Source organism: Phyllostomus hastatus, unplaced genomic scaffold, assembly GCF_019186645.2.
Source record: "Phyllostomus hastatus isolate PE091 unplaced genomic scaffold, TTU_PhHast_1.1 phas_scaffold_182, whole genome shotgun sequence".
In the NCBI taxonomy this organism is placed as follows: Eukaryota; Metazoa; Chordata; class Mammalia; order Chiroptera; family Phyllostomidae; genus Phyllostomus; species Phyllostomus hastatus.
This window is the reverse complement of record NW_025334013.1, coordinates 19967103-19986921: the sequence shown is the minus strand read 5'-3', so window position 1 is coordinate 19986921 and position 19819 is coordinate 19967103. Positions and strand designations below refer to the sequence as shown.

Here is a 19819-nt window from a genome sequence, read left to right as displayed (position 1 = left end):
CCCAGGAGTACAAGAGTGAAAGAGAGATGGGCCCCTAAGACGTGAGATAGGAGAGGCGAGGCCAGGCCAAACTGTGAAGGGCTTGGAGTGCCAGAAGGGAGAGGGTGGGCTTATGTTGCAGTTGGAGAGGAGGCTGTCCAGCTGGCAAGTAGCATGATCAGCACTGTGATTCTGGCAAGTGCCTGGCTAGATAGATGGGCTGGAATGGGTAACACCTTGTAACACTATTCACTTGATTTATTTTTTTAAAAAATGCAGTGTCAGGCACTGGGTCAGGTACCCTAATGACAAGCAAACCCAGACACAATCTGTGCCCATATGGAAGAATTTAACAAATTAATCAGATAAGTGTGCCAACAAGTGTAGAGCCTGAACCATCAAGTGGCAATTTAGTACATGACTATGTAGTCACTTAGTAACCAGGATCTGACCTACTTTGGGGACCAATCAAGACTTCCCTGCTGAGAACTGGACATCCATTTGTGAACACTGAAAAAAAAAAAAGAAAAAGAAAAAGACACCTACTAAGAAGGGTTCCTGGTGGCTAACTGGGATCAAATAAAAAAGCAGACCTTAGGCCCTAGCTGGGTCACTCAGTTGGTTAGAGCATTGTCCCAATACGCCAAGGTTGCAGGTTCAATCCCCAGTCAAGGCACATACAAGAATCAACCTATGAATGCATAAATAAGTGGAATAACAAATTTATGTTTTTCTGTCTCTCCCCACCCCCTCCTCCCCCTCTCAAACCAATAAAAAAATAAAGGCAGGCAGAAGCTAGCAGCCCTTTTTGCACTATCTCATGCAAACTGCACTTCCCAGAAACACCTGCACTAAATTGCCTATTTCTGTCCTCTAAACTAACCCTCACAAAGGTTTCCTGGAATCCCACATCAACCAGTAAGATTGAGGGTTTCCCCATCCAATCAAAACTGTGCAGCTCTGACCAATCAGAGGAACTCTCCTCTGACCACTGAGGACAGTGCCTTTTGGGCCAATCACACTGCAAGGATTTGGAGCCCTCATTTGCATGAGGACAGACCTATCAGGGACCAGGCAGTAGGTGGAGACCTCTGTCCACATAAGCCAGCTCTTCTCTGGCTTTGGAAGTACACCTTTCCTTCCCATCTCAGAGTGAGAGTTATGTCCCCGCTAGTTGAAATGAAACACCAAACACTACGTCTTGGGAGAGCAGCGTGAGGCAAACTGGCACAGAGAAAAGCAGACCAGTGTAGTGCACAGCACACCATCCAGGAGCAGAACAGAGCTGTCCAGCTAGAGAGGGGCTTGGCCCCAGAGCTGTTCTGCAGCTCTACAGTTCTCACAGCCATGATTAAAATGTCCTTCTTCCCTGCACTCCAAATTGGGAATTTTTGTTGGCACTGAATTGGTGCCAATGACCACCGGTTTACATACTGACCCCAGTTGTAGGCCATACTCTGCCTCTCTCATATTGAAATAGGGTAAATCACTGCCTCTTTAGAATTCGTTTCCCCACTTAGGAAAAAAGAGGCTATGTATAATTTAATTTTCCTCTCCCACTATGCCAGTTTGGGATTTTCCTCTCTGAAGACCACAGATTGTACTCCAAAGCTACTGATTGGAACACGGTGCCTTGACATCAGAGCGAAGTACTTCAGCCATTGCCTTCGTCCTTTCCAGGCGGCCTCGGTCAGTTCCTAGTTGTCATCGTAACCCCCTGCACACACCTCCCGGCGGAAACTTGGAGTGAAGACAGCAACTAGGCCACTGTCACGTGTCCCACCTGCCAGGTTAAAACATGGCCACTGCCGCAACAGCCCACCCAAGCGCTTCACTAAATCCCCAGACCTGACCACTCTGGGACCCACTATAACGCAGGAAAGGGAGGAGCGAACACAACTTCCGGAAACCCCCATCCGACCCTTAGCCCCTCCCCTTTCCGGGAGCTACGGGCCACCTTCCTTAACGTCACTTCCGTCAAACCCGCGCCCAGGATTGACAGACACGATATTCAATCAAAAGCGGGGCTGTCCCCAGGCCCAGGCGGGGGCGGGTTTGAAACCGGGAAGCCCGGCCCTTCGCCGCTAGGTGACGTCAGATTCGCCATGGCCAGCTATCCCTACGGGCAAGTGAGTATGTGAGGGGCTGGCGAATCCATGCAGGGGCCTCGCCAAGCCCAGGTCCAGAATCTCGGCTTTGCTTTCTCTCCGCGTTCTCCCTACCCCTCCGGCGCTGAGGCTGGCTTCCGCGGGGTCTCGGGCGAGTGAGAAGGGAAAAAGGGTTGTCGGTCGCGCCCGTCTCACGTCACCCAGGACTGAACGTCTGGGAGGTCTCGTCGCGCCCCCTTTGACGTTGCGCACGCAAGGTTTTGGGGATATCTGACCCCACAGACTCAGGTCGGGTTTGGCTTGGGCCGCATGCATTTGCAAGGCTCCCGCAGAACCCCGGGGTGGAGTCATCAGCGCCAACACAATGTTTACAGCCTCGGTCCGCCGGTATCATTGGGGGCGTCGGATAAAACAGACTCATGACGTACTGCTTGGAAATAATGAAGAGAATCTTTGGTTTTAGCTGGCCCCACAAGTGTGCTTGACTGCGTAGTCCAACACTTCCATTTCATACGTAGGAAAAGAGAAACCCAGAGAAGACACAGGATTTGAAATCACCAGGCAGTTAGGCAGCAGACCCCAGAGCTGTCAGCAAATGCTGCTTCTCTGCTTGCCGACCCATTTTGTTCCAGCCAAGAACATCACCGCAAGGTGGTTCTGTGGCCAGACTCCTTCGTTGGATGGTGGAATGATTGAGTGATTAAGTACAGTTTGGAGTCAGAGGAAGGTTCACACCTCAGCCTCATCACCTAAATAGTTGTGAACCTTTGAGTGAGGTATTTTGCCTTTCTGAACCAAAGTAAAACGGTCAAATAAAAGGGACTGCCTGATAGAGCTGTTCTGAAGAGCAACGAAGTGATGCCTGTAAGCCATTCGGTACTACTCAGAGTGTGACAGGTGTAACCTTGTAATATTTTGATTTTCATTAGACTCCTAGAAGGTCAGAGTTGGGAGAGCCCTCCAAATAGTCCCTTCATTTTAACAGGAGGAAACTGAACCCAGAGAAAGCTCCCCAGCTACCCAAGATCACACTAGTTCAGGAGATAAAACCCACGCGAGAGAAATTGTTGAACAAGATCATATGGGATGTTACAAAGTGCTTCGTGTAATGTAGTTAACATGCCAAAAGACGGGGCAAGAACCCTTGGAGGGAGTGCAGCCCTGTACAGTTTTGGGGCACAGTATTTGGACCTCCATTATTTCAATCACGAAGGCCTCGTAGACATGCCATCAGGGAGTATTATCCCCAGTTTAAGGCTGAGGAAACAGCCCAAAGAGGTTAAAGTGGCTTGCCCAAAGTCATCCGTAGCAAGCGAGAGGATGAGGCCAGGGCTAGAATTTAAACGCCTTCCATTGCGTACTTAGAGGTAGGAAAGGGAGAGGCCACCGTGGGCTGGGGTTAAGAGGAAGCATAACCTAGCAGTGTTGCCCAAGCTCCGTTCCAGTCTGAGTCTTGTGAAATATCAACAGGTATTGCTGTTGGAGGAGGATTCTGCTGTTAAATAAGTTTGGAGAATACTCTGTGAAATAGAGCTGAATAAGCTCACCAAGGGGCACCTCAGAATTCTTAATTTGTTAATATACATTGTAAATATGCCAGAAAGGGATAGATTGTGCAGTATTTCTTAAACTGATTTAACTATAGGACCTCCCTCCCCCCACTCCATCCCTCCCTTTTTTTTCACATCTTGTCAATTTTTTGGTAACACTAATATTCCTGAGAAGCAGAGTTTCGGTAAACATTGCCACAGTGCATTGTTTCTCAGTGGATGGTCTGCATCAGAATTACCTTGGAGCTTGTTAAACAGGCACATGTTGGGGTTCCGCCTTAGACCTGCTCTGCACCTAGGAAGAGTTCTACATTTTAATGAGCTTCTGGAGGCAATTTGTATGCGTCCTAGAAGAAGTGACATAGAAATCAAGAGCCTGAACTTCCGGATTAGACAGAATGAGGCTAGAATCCTAATTCTGCTACTTAGGTGTATGTCCTTGGACAGATTGTCTAAGGGCTGGGAGCCTCCGTTTCCTGCTTGTCGAAAGAGAGGACTGATAACTTAATAGGGCTAACATGAGGATGAAATACAATAAGACCTGTAGGGAGCTTGGCACGATGCTAGTGCATAGTGTGTGCCAGCGCGTGGTGGCCTGGCTCTTGCTGCTGCAACCACTCTTGTCATGCAGTGCCACCTGGGCTTCTGCACAGGGAAATGTTGCAAAGGGGCACAGAGAGAAATGTGTCTGGAGTAGGAAAAATGCTTTTGTTCCCCCATCATACCCTTGTCTTGTTCAGCTCCCGGTCCATGATGCCCCAAGAAAGGAAATACATTGTTTTAAAGCATCCAAGGGCTTAGCAGTTACCTCCCTACACCTATTACAGAGCCCTGGAGGATTCTAGCTTGTTGTTAGGAGTCCAAACTGTTAATTTTCTACTGCCTTTGGCCCCAGGGCTCTCGAGCACGTGCTGGGTGTGGTGGTAATAAAACTCAGGTGCCCTTTGATCCTGCGGGGGAACCAGCGTGATGTGTTTCAGTGCTTAAGAGCTTGGTCTCTGAGGCCAGAGAGATTTGGCTTCAAATTCCTGCTCTGCCGTTTCCTTGCAGAAATTTCTTATAAAGTCTGAGGCTCAGTTTCCCCTTGTGTAAAATGGGGTTGTAAGGGTACCTAACTCAAGAGTTACTGTAAAGGTTAAATGAGATGGTCCATGTAAAGTGCTTGCTATGATGTATTGGCCTATAGTAAGTATCCAAGTGGCAGAGTGAAACGGACGTGTACATTGCAGGGTCAGTGCAGTGAACGGTAAATGGGAGTAAGTGTAAGGTACACGCACAGTGCGGGAGGGGTACCTGACTCAGTCTCAGGGGGAGGAAGGTTTCCTGAAGGAGGTGGCATTTAAGCCCCAAATGGAATCTTCAGCAGGATGTATCTGGCTGGAGAAAGGCATGGTGTTCCAGGGGAGGGAATAGTGTGCGCACAGGCCAGGAAGCAAGTGAGAAAGCTGGTGTTTGGGAGGGACTGAAGGAGATCAATCCACGTGCTGTGAAGAGGAGGGAAGGGGAAACAAATGAGACGAGATAGGTAAGCAAGGACCGGATGCTTTTCTGAAGAGTGTGGACTACATCCTAAGGGCAGTGAGGGAACTGCTGCCGAGGTGTCTCCCACCTGCACTTTGGAGCCATAACCAGGGGGCGCTGGGAGAAAGGGTCGAAGTGGGGAGACTGGAGGCAGGGAGCACCCTTGCAAAGCTACTGAGCTACTACTCTAGGTGAGAGGATGGTGACCCAGCGAAAGTGGTTTGAGAAGCACTGGGGAGGCAGAGGTGAGACCACTTGGTGCCTCATCGCAGTGTCTGTCAGAGGGAGGAAAGAGGAGGTTCCCATTCACTGAGATGGGGATGCAGAGAGGCATAGATTTGGGGGGGAGGCCCAGGAGGTGTTGGATGTATGGGTCTGCAGCTCAGGTGAGGTGAAGCTGGACGGAAGGATGGCACCTCTGGAGTGTCAGCACAGACATGGTCATTGAAATCTTGGGACAGCTCTTGGCGCACTGGTTATTTGCTGCCGATTTCTGGCCTTTAATATTTTAGGAGATTCTGCTGGTGAACATCCCAGGCACTCCTCTTTCTTGTGATTGTTTAACTTCTTGGAATGGGCTCTAGTCCCCACTCCCATGCCCCCACGGCCCAGCAGGCACTTGAGGAGCAGCTCTGGAGCACAGGCTGTCTCGGCAATGCAGTCTACTCTCTTCCCCACCAGGACTTGGCGGGGACCAACCTTTGACCCCTCCAAGCCTCTCAGGGGTTTTGGAGGCCTCAGAGCCATAAGAACATATAGGACTTTCTGAGTAGATTACTTGGGGTGGGTGAAACTCCCCACCACTTGGAGGAATACAGAGATTCCAGAGATTCCAAACTGACTGAGAGGTTAGGCTATAGGGCCTTTGGGATCTCTCACAATACTGCGGCTTTCAGATTGGGCTCTAGGAGCTGGGGTGGGGAAAGGATAAGATTCTTCTGAGTCTCCCTGGTGACTGGGCCTGGAGCCTCAGAACGAGCACTAATCCAGCCCTCCCCCTTCTCCCCGCTCTGCTGTAGAAATCCATCACACTTGACAGATATATTTAGGACAATCCCGGTACCACACAAGGTAGCCGCCCACTCATTTACGGAGTGAACCCACAGGAGAGAGCAGTGTGGTAGAGCTGTGCAGACCCTGATTTGAATCCCACCTCACCTCTTCCAGCGGTGTCACCACAGGCACAGTGTTAAAACTCTCTGCACCTTCATTTTCTCATCTGTGAAATGGGGACGACGCATTATGGGACGGAGGGTCAGTGAGAGCAGGTTGAACCAGAAGCATTTAGCAGAGCCGGGATAAAATGTTATCTGCCCCTCCCCCACCCCAGTGTTTCTGTAATGCTTTGGAAACCAGGGTTACTGAACTCGTCTCTTTTTTCCCCCCTTTTATCATCTTGTGTTTATCGGTATAAAATTCTCTTGGAAAAGCTCTCAGAAGGATTGGCAGCAGGGAGTAGTATAAAAGAACCTCCATCAGGGGCTCGGGTTTTCGTTTCTGAGTCAGACCTTTACTGACAACTTGGCGACCCTGGGACCATCTTCCCCAGCCTGGACTCGGCCCGCTGGGTGGCCCCACTCCCTTCCTATTCTGGTGCAGCTAGAAACCTGCGTCATTCCAAACATTTCCCTTTCCTCACTCCTCCTCCCTCCAGCTCTTCCCTAACCTAATTAGTTGCCAAGTCATGTCTAGTCTGTCTCTGAAATAGCTTCAGAATTCATCCTGTTTTCTGCAGCTCCAAGTCTGCTGTCTGGCTCGGGCCCTGCTTGCCCGGCACCTAGCCTGCCGCCTCCTCTGCTAGCTCATCCTCCACGCCGCTGCCGGTTAATTCTCCGAACATGTTCCTCCCCTAACGGAAACCCTTCTATGGCGCTCTGTTTCCTCCAGCATTGAGTCCAAACTCTTTAGAGTGGTATTCATTTGTTCAGATATTTATGGAGGCTTGCAGGTGCCAGGCACTGCGCAGGACCCTGGGGTACCGTGATGAATGAGCCCAGTGTCTGCCCCCGGGGAGCTCACTGCTGCGTGGAGGAGACCACGGACAGACACTGTTCTAAGACACCAGTAACTCACCAGCCAACTGAAATGCAGCAGCAGAGGTGCCTGGACAAGGAGGGTGTGAAGAGTCTGCAATTCTGAGTTCTTGCCCCTGCCGCCTTCCTTTCACTGTGTTCCTTCCCCACTCCATGCTTGCTCATAGGTCCGTGCCTTTGTCTCTCTTCTCCCTTCTGTCTGGAATGTCCTTCTCTGCCTTCCTTTTAGAGAAGGCCCTCGCATCCTTCACTGCCAACTCCAATAGCACCCCTGCCTCCTCCAGGAAGCCTTCCTTGACCCACTTCGTACATTTATTCATGTTACTGCTTATTTATCATTCAGTAAGCAGAACAAGTTCCTCTGCCCATGCCTCCTTGATCTGACCTGGTGGCACTGATCAGACTGCACCGTCGTCATCTGTGGGCTCCTCGAGGACAGATCCTGCTTAGTTTTGTGCCCCCAAGCCTAGCACAGAGCCCAGCACAAGATTGTCGCTCTGTAAGGTTTGCCTAGTAAAGTCTTTTAACAGGCGTGTACCTCAGTTTCTTTATGTGAAAATGGGCCCACTGCTTTCTTCCTTTCTTCTGTAGAGGATCATTGGCAGGATGCTGCCAGTAGTGTTTGTGTGTGTGTGAAAGTGCTCTGTAAACTACACACGGGTCGTCTTTAGTGTGGGACGGAGAGGAAAGGGTTGGTTGCTGCCGGGCTACACCAGGCCCCTAGGCCGTGATAGGGAAGGTCAGGCTGGTGGCACCTTCCTTGTTGGCCTAGGGGCATTTCCCAGGGTGCCCTAGGCCGGATGCACTTTATGGCTTTGTTCACAGGGCTTATTGTGGGGCAGCTGCTTCCTGGCTGGGTATTCAGCCTGTTCTTTGTGCCCAGACTCTCCTCTGCAGAGTCCCCACCCCCCCCTTCTGCCCCACAGCACCGGAATCCATTCCCTAGCGCTTAAGGGAAGAATGCCGGAGCAGGCAGCAGTGGGGTCACTGGACTGGGGTGTGGGTGCAGAGTGATCCAGCTCTGCCTCTGCCTCCAACTCACAGTGCCACGTGCAAGTTCCTTCCCCTTTCTTGGCCTTGATGTCCCCATCCGTAAGCTGAAGGGGTTCAGTTAGGTGACTGGTGTGCTGAGCACCTTTCCATTACACCTCTCCAGTTCCCTTGGTTATCTTTGTCATTCAGGTCTCAGCCCAAATGCTGCTTTCTTATGGGAACCCTCCCTGATTTCACACCGTCTCCTTTGTTACCCCATGGCATGTGGCTTTGGCGTCCATTGTAAACACCTGTTTCCTTGTGCTGTCTTGTTAGGTGTTAGAGAGTAGCTCCGTACCTCTCCTGTTAACTGCGAGCTCCTTCAGAACTTTCACTCTCCTGAAGTGCCCCCTCCATGCCCCCCTCCCAGGTTTCCTGGCCCAGACTTTTCTGATAATAATAATACAATAACAGTGGCTGCTATGATTTATTGATCATTTCCTTTATGCCAGACACTGTTGTAAGAACTTTTTTTTCCTTATGTTAATGGTTTTCAAACTCTTTTGGGTCAGTGACCATTCTGCAGAGCTTCCTCACAGTCTAGCAAGGGAGGGGTCCCTCACAGTCAGGGCTCTGGACCCCCCAGTTTGCTTCAGCCAGAGCAACTTTCATCAGTTTTTAAAATCTTGCTTTGTCAAAAGATTCTTCAGCTCAAAATTAAACCAACAAAATTCTGCTGTGTTTATTTGTTATAATCTGCAACTCATTGAGAAAGGGATTGTTACATTTTACTTGCAAAGCAACAAGGTCAGAGAGATTAAGCCGTTGGCCCATGGTCATGAACTCAGCTGGTGAGAGCAGAGTTTTGAATTGAGATTTGCCTGTGACTTCATTGCCCGGGAGGGAGTCTGGCTACAGTCTTAGCCCTGGCCGCTTCCAGGGTGGAAGAGCTCCCATGATGCTGCGTGGGGAAGGCGGAGGGTCTGCTTCCGTCCTCCCTCCAGAAGCCTCCTGTCCTTAAGCAAGCAGACCCCCATTAGACAAAGTGTGAGTTTGTCCTCAACCCTGAGGACCACTGTCCCAGAAACTGTCAGACACAATAAAAGGAGAAAGTCCAGGTTCTCAATGGCTAGTCCATTGGTGTGCCTTGCAGGCTGATGTAGAACTTGGCTAGGTGTTACCCCCCTCACAGTCCTCAGGGCCGGGCTCAGCTGCTCTCCGTGCCCATGAGCTCAGCCTGTCTGCAGGTGGGTTGGAGCTGTGCTCTGCCAGGCCGTTTGCTGGCCATTTAAGGAGTTGGAGCCGAACACTCTGAGCCCCAGGGATCCCTGGCTAGAAGCGTCAGAACACGGACAAGAGAGGGAATGCTCCCCCACCCCCCGCCACCCCCATATGCCCTAATGTACAAATGGCCTGGCCTTAGCAGCCAGGAGACCTGGGTTCTGGCCCCAGCCCCTCCACTGTCTGTATATGGTTTTCCTAGACTTGAGCTTCCTGCTCCATAGAAGAGTGCTATGATTAATAGTGTATATCAAGTCCTTACTCTGTGCCAAGATCTGTTTCTAAGTGCTTCATGCGACTGGTCTCATTCCTTTTACACACCAGCCTGGGAGGTAGCCAGGCCGAGAGAGGGTAAGTCCTTAGACCGGTTAGTAAGTGGCAGAACCTGAACTTGAACTGATCTTTTTGTCTCTTAACCATTGTACTTTGCTGCCTTAGGAATGGGGTCTAGCCTGCCTGTCCCACAGAGGATGGGGAAGTGTTTTTGCATCAGGAGTGGAGTAGGGTGAGGGGCACGCTAAGGATGACTCCATGCAGTGGACACATCATCTGTGACAAAAGAGGGTCGCTTCTGTACTGTGGGTTTGCAGATAGGGATGGAGTACCACGGGGTGAGGATTTGGAATTCTGTTTGATTCGTTGGCCTACTCATTTATACAATAAATGTTTACTGAGCATCCATTCCTCACTGGGGGCTGGGGATTCAATGGCAAACCAGACATGATCCCAGCCCTTGGGGAGCCCCGTTGGGGTGCAGGGAAGGGGAGCTGGGAGGGTAGGGTTCCAGCCTTGACTGTAGGTCATCAGCGTTACGACCTTGAGTAGGTTGTATCTCTAGAAGCCTGGGGCTCCCCATCTGAGTAACGGGGCCATGGTTCCAGCCTTGCCCGTAGGAGCAGCTGAAAGAATGATGGTGGCCATGTTTATAGCTGTCAGGTGCTGTACTATGACTAGTTTCTGGCCTTACCATTCTGACTGGTATTTTGCTCTTCTTGCAGGGCTGCCCAGGAGCTGGAGGACAAGCACCTGGAGCTCCTCCGGGTAGCTACTACCCTGGTGGAGGGCAGTATGGCAGCGGGGTACCCCCTGGTGGCGGTTATGGAGGAGGTCCTGCCCCTGGAGGGCCTTATGGACACCCCAACCCTGGAGGGCTCCCCTCTGGAGCTCCAGGAGGACCATATGGTGGTATGGCCCCAGGGGGCCCCTACGGTCAGCCGCCTCCAAATTCCTATGGTGCCCAGCATCCTGGGCCTTATGGACAGGGACCTCCTCCAGGTAAGTAGGGTTTGGGGTTGCAGGTGCCTCTGACCTTGTTCTGAGTTACCCAGGGCCCGTTCTTGCCCTTCTTGTGGGTGGATGTGCGGGCAGCCTGGCCTCTGACACCTTAGCATCTCGCTTCTGCCTTCAGCTTGCATTGGCGGAATGGAAGTCTGCTCGTTAGCTTTGCAGTGGTAACAGCAGCCCCACAGTCTCTTTGGCTCACAACCACAAACGTTTATTTCTGTTGCCTGCTCACAGTTATTTAGTCTTGCTTACATGCCGACAGCTATGGTTTTGGCTGCTGAGGTTCTGCTCCACATGTCTTTTCTTGCCGGATCCAGGCTGGAGGAATAGCCCCTATTTGAGATAAGTGTGTTCTTGCGGCAGGGGAAAAAAAAAAAAAAAGAGCAGGAGACCCAGCAGGAAGGAATGCGTGATGCCTCTTAAAGCTTCTGCTTTCAATTACTTTGTATCTCTGCCATTCACATGCTATTGGCCAAACCACATCCCCTGGTCCAGCCTCATGCCAATAGGATGGGGATGGATGCTCCTCACCTGGAGGGGCCCCGCAGGCCGCCTGTCAGGGGACAGGATGTACAGTGCCCTCACGGGGAAGGCGGTGGAGGTGCAGGCATAGATCGGCAAGTAATGGCAGGTAATGACGCAGTCCATCGTGGGAGGGAGTCCCATTTCTGTGTGAGGGAGACTGATTACTATGTGTAGAAAAGCAAGATAGTGTAGTTGTTAAAAGCTGGGGCTTTTGAGATCAGACTACCTACTGAACAGACCAAATTATTTTACCTCTTTAAGTCTTGGTGTTTACATCTGTAAAAATGGTGACTGTCTCTCCCAAGCTGGTTAGTCAGGATGAAATAAAAATAAGAACATGCAGGTAAATGTGAGAATAGTGCTTGGTACAAGGGAAGGGCTTAATAAACAATATTCCGTGAGAGGCGCTAGGGGATGCGCTAGGGGCGGGGTAAACAGCAGATTCCCAAGGTGGGGTACTGGACAAGATGGGGGAGGTTGGGGCCAGGGCTTGGTGATTCAAGGCAGGCAGAGACCCCTGGGTGAGGGCTCAGTGAAGAGTTCTGAGTGTCTCAGACAGGGGTCAGGGAAGGTGAGTGCCCAGTCCCCTGCTTCCTCCCGGCTTCATTCAGGCAGCCTCTTAGACGCTGTGCTGTTCCCGGGAGACTGAGCCAGCAGGAGAGCAGCCTGGAACCGCTCTGGTGCACCTGACGGGCCTCCAGGGAATGGTGCTGTAGCATCTTAGCTAGACACCCAGGCGGGAGGCTCCGAGGGAGATGTGCAATTATGGGGGGGCGGGGGTTCTAAACACCGTGAGCAGTGGCATTTATCTTGTCAGAGCCCAGAGCTTCTGGCTGTTTGCTTTCAGCTCAGCAGCTTCATGCTGGATTTCCTTATCCTTTTAAAATCTTGTCTCTGAGGCTACAGGAGGTCTTTGCAAGGAAAGGAGCCCCTGGCTGTGAGGCTTATTCCTCCGGGGCCTGAGGCCAGAGATAATCTCTGGGGCTGCAGAGGAAACAAAGCTGTGCCTCAGGCTCTTAGCTGCTCACCCTCTGTAGCTTTCTCTCACCTGGCACCTCGGCCTCCTCTCCTGGGCAGCTGGTGGCCTCCTGGAGCAGTGCTTCTTAAAGCATGAGCCATATGTCACCTGCACTGGTCACCTGAAGCCCCACGTCAGCCCCACTGAATCCAGGATCTAAGGTGGGAGCACCACTGCTCTGTAAGACAGGTTTGACCCGTAAAGGTGCCCACTGCCCACAGGAGATGCCCTAAGGGCACCCCAAACCCAAAGGGCCTTTCCAGCCTCCTCACCTGAATTGCTTCTTCCTCCTGGCAACCCAAGACCCCTCAGAGCACTCTGAACATCCTCGGTGTCCCTGCCACGTGCCTGCTCTGCTCCGTGTCACCACTCTGTCGTACTCTGCAGAAACGGGCCCACACATGTTCCAGGCCCTTTGCTAAAGCTCCCTTTCGCTGCTACTTCATTTAGTCGTCACAACCACCCTGGGAAGTGGGTCCATTTTAGAAATCAGTGGACTAGCATTCAGAAAATGAAACAATTTGTGTAAAGTCACACAGGCTAGTAAGGGTCAGAGCTCTTTGCTTCCAGAGCCGGAGTGGCTGTGGCCCTCACTTCCCCATGGCAGAGCTGCTCTTTCAGAGAGGATGGTGGCGTCTGCCTGGTTCCCCACTCAAGGCGGTCAGATGGTCCCTCAGTCAGCAGAGCCCCTGGCCTCACCTTTGGGGCAGGGCTGGACGGTGGTTTCTGGTTCCACAGCTGTCCCTGTGGCTGTCCTGATACTGCCCGTGCGGAGGAGCCCTTTCTGTGGCCAGCTGAGGGGGTTTAGCAGTGCCGTGTAACCCTGGCTTTTTCCTCAGACAGTCGGCGCTTCCCCGCACTCCCCTGTCAGCCTTTCCCTGCACTCCGGCTCACTCTGCACGTCCCTCCAAGTGATGACCCTTTCCTCTGTCCACTGACACATGCACAGAGCTGTTTGGGCTACAGCCACACTAACAACCAGCAGTTACAGAGTGCTTAAATTTCTGCAGGTGCTGATATAAGGGTTTTTGTATATCTTCACAATTGATGAAGTAGATGCTGTTGTGTCCTCATTTTGTAAATAAGAGAACTGATATATAGAGAATTTAAAAAACTTAACCAGGGCTGGGACTCAAACTGAGGCCACCCTCCCATGAATCGAACACCTTCCCTTTCTGTGTCTGACCCGTGCCCGCCCCTAGGGACTCAGAGGTGAGTTAGGCTCCTGCCCACAGGTGGCTCCAGGTCTAACCTGGACGGCGGTATAAAGACATGGAGAGAGTAGGGCCACAAAAGAGAGCGAGCAGGAGAGGGCAAGAAGGCCTTTTTGGGGACAGGGGTGTAGGCAGGCTCTAGGGAAGGAACTGCCTTCCGTTTGGGTGTTGAATGGTGCAAGGAAACGCGTGCAGAGAGCTGCGGGACAGGGGTGGAGGCAGAGAGAGCAGGGCGAGTGAAGGCCCTGCGCGGGGGGCGGGGGGGGGGGTGCAGGTGCCGGTGAGAGCAAGCGTGAGGCTTCATCTGGGCTGGGCCAGAGGAAAGAAGACGACAGTGGGGACAGAGTGGGAGAGGTCGGCAGGAGCAGACCCCATTTGGGGGCCCCTGGAGTGCCGTTTTAAGGATGCTGGACTTTATTTTGTAGGCAGTGGGAGCCTTTGGAGAGTTTTGAGTTGAGGTGGGGGAAATTGGTGGGGACAGAGTTGCATTTTATGAAGATCACTCAAAGCAGGTGAAGGATGGCGAGAGTGGCTGTACGGATGGTGTGGCCAGGCCGTTTGGTTTGTTACAACAGTGCAGGTGACAGGTGCGTGAACCCAGGCAGGTGCAGGAGGAACAGAGTGGGGAGATACCTGAGTGCGAACTGACAGACTTGGGCAGCTCTCTGGACGTGTGGGACGAGGAGATGTCTCCAGGGGCAGATGGGGGCGCTGGTCGCACACCAGAGGTGATGGGGAAGGAAGAGAGGTGGAGCTCTGTGGTCGCTGGTTCTCTGGCAGCTCCTGACAGACTGTCAGCTCTCCCGGGCGCCAGGGCCGTGTGGCCCCGTTCCCACCCCCGGGCTCCCTGCTGCTGGGACTCCTAAATACTTGTGTCCGGGCTGTGCGCGTTAGGTGCCCAGCCAACATTTTTGGGTCTCCAGTCTGTGAGGAAGAGAGAATCCCTCTGTTCAAAGAGTCCTTAATCAGCTGGACAGGTCCTTGTTCCTCGGAAACTGCAAACCCAGTAGAGAGGTGACTGGAGCCCTGCAGGGAGAGCCGGTGGATTCCGAGTGGAGGGCGACCGAACCCCCGGAGTGTGCACGGAAGGTCCTCTTCCATCGGAGGCAGGGTGTTGGGTGGTGGGAGATGGGGTGGGTGGGTTCGTGAGACTGTGGGCAGGGCCAACCCGTCGTCAGGGCGGCACTTGGACTGGCCCTTCCTCCAGGTGGCGCCCCACCCAATGTGGACCCCGAGGCTTACTCCTGGTTCCAGTCAGTGGACTCCGATCACAGCGGCTACATCTCCATCAAGGAGCTGAAGCAGGCCCTGGTCAACTCCAACTGGTCCTCGTTCAACGACGAGACGTGCCTCATGATGATAAGTGAGTGCTGCCTTTCCCTGGGGGCCCGGGCTGGGGATAGGGCCCCCTGAGGGCTGACAGCAGGCAGGCGGGCAACCATGCTGGGGGAAAATCTTTTGGCCAGAGAGGATTTCAGATAGGGGTCTGGGTTCAAGGTGAGATCTAGACTGAGAGCTCTTCCCCCTAGATCCTTTCTCAAGTTCTAGTTCCTGCGGAGTCACAGGCTGACTCCATTTCCCATTCTGCAGGATGGGACCGCATGCTCCGGGAGGAGACAGTGGGGGGGGGGGTCACTTGCCAAGCCCACAGAGAAGATGCAGTTCTGGAAAGCGGGGCAGGGAGGGGGGCTGGTGTGGCACTCGATGAAGGTATGTCTCGGGTATGGGCCTGCGGGCTGTGGGCCTGTGGAGTCTCCTGCTCCATCAGCCTGGGGAGAAGGGCTGCTTCCACGGAGAAGAGCTATCTGAGGACCCTTGGCCCACAATCTTGAAGCCTGCCTTTCCTTTCTCCCCAAGACATGTTTGACAAGACCAAGTCAGGCCGCATCGATGTCTATGGTTTCTCAGCCCTGTGGAAGTTCATCCAGCAGTGGAAGAACCTCTTCCAGCAGTACGACCGAGACCGCTCGGGCTCCATCAGCTACACGGAGCTGCAGCAAGGTGAGGGCTGTGGCAGGGACGCGGTGCACAGAGCATCTCTCGACTCCCTAAGGGAGAGCAAGGGCTCTTCTCCCACCTCTGACCACCAAATGCCAGCTGCACTGCAAAATGCTGCCCGCAGGACAGGCCTGCTGCCCGCCCTTCTGGGCCCGGGCTGGGGCTTTGAGCCAAGACCCCGGGCAAGGGGACACCTGGGTCCAGGACCAGGGTGGGAGTCCCGGTGCCGGGAGCCCTGGCAGTGCTGGGTGAGACAGGCCGGGCCCTCGGGGAGCCTCAGGGATGAAAATGTCATAGCCCAGGGTCTGGGGGACTCTTTTTGCTCTGGTTTCTAGCATGCAGAATGGGAAGAGCCCCGTACAGGGGCTCAGAAAGATGGCCTCTGTTACTGTCTCTGCCAGAAGGGAGTGCCCTCCCGACGCAGGGACCCAGACCACTCTAAGTATGGCAGGCGGGGAGGGGGACCTGAGGCCTCCGTCCCAGGTCTGCCTCCAGTTCTGACTGTGGAGGATGGGTGGTGAGTGGGGTCATGAGATCCTGACACGCAGCTTTGCCACCCGGGAGGGAGACGGTTCCCCGGCAAACCCAGCCCCTTGTCCGGGCCGTGGATGGGGGGATATTATCACAACAAAACTAATACTTGTTGAACGAATACTGGCTATGTAGTAAGACTTCTAATGTGTCACGTCATTCATTCTCCCTGCTTGATAGATACTGTTTATTATTCACGCCCCCCCCCCCGCCCCCGCCCCTGCTTAGATGAAGGGTTCCTTGCGATTGTCCTTTTAGGGATGAGAAAGCCGAGGCTTGGTCTACGTAACATGCCCTCGGGCCACCCAGCACAGGGGGAAATGAGGCGAGGCTAGGCTGGTGGATTATTTGGGAGGAAGGAAGGAAGCCTCTCGGGTGGGACGTCGGCGGTGGCACGTAGGCTGTAACCTTGGAACTGCCCGGCAGCCCCACCCGGGGAGATGAGGATGATTTCACGTATTGGAGCAACACTTACCGAGTGCCTGGTGCGTGCCAGGCACTGTGCCAAGGGCTGTGCGTGACCTTTCATCCTCACCGAATTCCCCAGGTAGGTATGGTTCCCACTTAGCAGTGATAAGTCAGAGGATGAGCGAGCTGCTGCAGCTCGCCGAGGGGCTGTGCTGACTCCAGGGCAGGTCCCCGGACTCCTGTGCCGGGCTGCCTCTGCCGTCCGCTCCGGTCAGGGTGCTCAGTGGGGCTCGGGCTTCCCTCCGTGATGCAGGCGAGTCAGAGATGAGCGTGGGCGGCCCGGTGTCCTTCTGGGGCCCCTGCCCGAATAGGCAGTGAGGGAGATTTGGAGAAAGAGGGATGAGGCCCTCCAGCCCAGAGGAGCATCCGGACAGAGCCTTGTTGCGCTGTGCCACCCTGCACAGGACCTTGGGACTTCTGTCCCCTTTCTGCTTCGGTGTCACTCCCCCAAAGTCCCCTGAAGTGCTGTGCTCTGTGGCACTGGCCGATGGCAGTGCTCATGACAGGTTTGTGTCTGCTCTGTGTGCTTCCTCTCCAGCTCTGTCCCAGATGGGCTACAACCTGAGCCCGCAGTTCACCCAGCTCCTGGTCTCCCGCTACTGCCCGCGCTCCGCCAATCCCGCCATGCAGCTGGACCGCTTCATCCAGGTGTGCACGCAGCTGCAGGTGCTGACCGAGGCCTTCCGGGAGAAGGACACAGCCGTGCAGGGCAACATCCGGCTCAGCTTCGAGGACTTTGTTACCATGACAGCTTCTCGGCTGCTATGACCCAGCTTATCTGCAGAAAGTGGGCTGCTCCAGGGGACCTCCCCTGGCTCTTCAGAGTGGGAGGAGCCTGTGGGCCTCTCGTTTTTTCCTGCCCCTCGTAGAAAAAGATTCTCCCTTGCCTGACGCAGCACTGCTCCCCAAAGAGGACTGTGTCACAGCCACCAAATAGTGGGGTCTTGGGCCAAGGCTACCCAGGTAGGGTCCTGACCTAGGAGAGGACTGGAAATTAATATCCTTACAGCCCTGAGCATTAAGTGGCACAGCCTTGGTGCAGGAGATGCCACTCTGTGTAACAGAGTTTGTCCGAGTAAATTGGCCGGGCTCCAGCCTCTGGCTTTCTCCCCAGTGCCCTGGCGCCAGCGGTAGGTGTCCCTCGGCCTCTTACCATTAGCAGCCGTGTCCCCTCTCCCACGCTGTCCTGTCAGAGGAAGCCAGTCTCTTCAGCGTGGACTCTGACCAAGGATGAAAGAGATTTGCCCAAGGGACCAGCGGCCTGGACTCCACCCCCCAGGCCCACAAGTCTGTGTGGGTTACCTTCTAGCTGCCGGGGGCTGTCCTGCTCAGGGAGCTTGGGCGGTCTGTTCTCTGGGCATTGAGAGCCAGGCTCCTGCGCTCTGCGGCTCGGACCCTCGCCGCCCACCACGCTCCACCTGGCTGCAGTGCCCAGGATGCAGATGCCACCTCCCACTGCCAATGCCTTTCTTGTCTTTTTTTTTTTTTTTCATTTGGGGCCAAAAGTTCAGTGAAACTGTAAGCTTCAATAAAAGGATAAAATTCTGTCCCACATTCTCCACTCTGCCTTCCCAGCTACAGGTTTATATGCTCATCCAGTCGCCCATTTATTCTTTCATTCAGCAAATATGTAAGTGCATACTACGTGCCACGCCATGTGGAAAGAAGCCGCCGAGGGGGGACATAGGGGGACGTGAGGCTGCTGCCATTTACCAGGGGGAAGTTGGAAGGTAGGGGGCTGGGCTCAGCTCGAGGACCTGACTGTGTGTTTTATAACAGTTTTAGGGGTGGCGTCCTGGGCTGGAAGCAGCCATCCCAGAAGTCTGGCCTTTCCCTTATCTCAGGCCCTAGTTCTGCCGTCCGGACGAGCTGCACGGCTTCCCCCCACTGTCAGTAAGCACGGACCCTGCCCGCCTGCTGCTGTCCGGCCAGCGTGGTAGCCAGTCCACTCTGCGTGTCTCACGAGCTGACAAAAGCGAAGACACCAGCCGTTCTGGTTCTTGTGGGGGGCCTTGTGACGGGTAACAAGGTGATAATCCTTTTGCTTTTGGGGTGATGGGAAGAACTCCAGACCCCAAGCCGAGGATGGCTGGGGAGGGAAACTGGCTGCTCCGCAGCTCCCTGAGGCCCAGCGGCTGTCGGATCCAGCAGGTCAGTCCCATCCTCTGTAGACTGGCCTTGGAACTACGTGGAATCAGCTCCCAGAGGCCAGCCACTGCCCAGAGCTGGAGTCCCCTCCATGGCCCCACTGTGAGTGCACCCTCTGCTTGACAACCTCCAACGAATGACAAAGAGCTCAGTGCGTTTCCAGGCAACCCATTCTGCATGCCAACCCACTAGACCCCTGGAGATCTGCCACCACACTCCCCCCGGTTCCTCCTGGGCTCTTCAGCTGCTCCTTGCTGAGCACCTCTCCCCTTGTCACGCTGGTCACCTCCCTGGGATTTTCTGCAGTTCACCCGAGTCTGCCATGTGGAGGCCTGAGCCTCACTGTGGCCCGGGGTTCAACCATCGCCCTTAGGGGGGAAGCTTCTGCTGTTTCTTTGTTGCCACTGAGCCAAGCGTCTCTGGAAACCCACCTTTAGAATGGCGCCTGTCATGGTCTCAGCCTTGTGATCTGCTGGGGCTGGGAGCCCAGGACCTGGGTTGGTCCTTGTGGGCGTGGTTGGTTCTGAGCTTGGGGCCAGCCCTCACCTCTCCCTCTGCACACCGCACCTCCCAGCCTGGCTGCAAACCTGACAAACAGCGTTGGGTCCTGAAGCCAACCAGGAGTGCGAAATGGGCAGGCTGGGCCAGCCCACCTGGCCGTACCTGCATGTCTGTGGAAATGTCCAGGGCAGCAGGGCTGGTGAGTCATCCCGAGAGTTAGGGCGACGGAGCACACCTTCCACCTGCCCTGGTGGTGCCTATGAGGGGGGGCGCTTGCGCTTTCCTGGGCTGGGCCCCTGGCAGGACCGGGGTTTTGGCCCGCTTCCTGCCCGGTGAGGTCAGAGGGAACCCGCAGCTTCATTAATCAGGTCAAGGGGACCTGCCGGTGCGCGCAGCAGGCTGGCCTCTGCCAGATGTCTCTCGCTCCTCTTAGGAGAGCAGTGATTCAGACTGTTCCTCCTGCTCTGGCAACGAGGATCAGGGCCTCTGGCAGCCCCCTGAGCATCTCAGCAGCAGACAAAGCACATCTAGCCAAGTCTGTGGCTTTCTCTTTTTATTCTGTGAGTTCATAGAAAACAAATGAGAGCCCTGATTTCCGAGAAGGTAAAGATACTAGTAAGGCAGTCTGTTAGCTCCGCTCTTTGCCCACCCTCCCCTGCCTGCCTGGGCCCATGAGCAGACAACCGTG

The 19819-nt window shown here is 54.1% G+C and overlaps 1 protein-coding gene across 1 annotated transcript; it reads left to right on the top strand.

Annotated features, from left to right (window-relative positions):
• Window positions 1-1982: 1982 nt before the first annotated feature.
• On the top strand, window positions 1983-18029 carry PEF1 (penta-EF-hand domain containing 1). Its single transcript, XM_045858419.1, has 5 exons — window positions 1983-2108; window positions 10443-10719; window positions 14693-14848; window positions 15343-15486; window positions 17021-18029. Exons 1-5 carry the CDS (start codon window positions 2085-2087, stop codon window positions 17248-17250), a joined length of 831 nt encoding a protein of 276 aa, XP_045714375.1. The 5' UTR covers window positions 1983-2084; the 3' UTR covers window positions 17251-18029.
• Window positions 18030-19819: the final 1790 nt, after the last annotated feature.

Bases quoted from the DNA above. Each gene is read 5' to 3' on its own strand.
- PEF1 (XM_045858419.1), top strand. From the start codon at position 2,085: ATGGCCAGCTATCCCTACGGGCAA. The intron at 2,109-10,442 runs GTGAGTATGTGA...CTCTTCTTGCAG, and splicing joins CCAGCTATCCCTACGGGCAA to GGCTGCCCAGGAGCTGGAGG. The intron at 15,487-17,020 runs GTGAGGGCTGTG...CTTCCTCTCCAG, and splicing joins CTACACGGAGCTGCAGCAAG to CTCTGTCCCAGATGGGCTAC.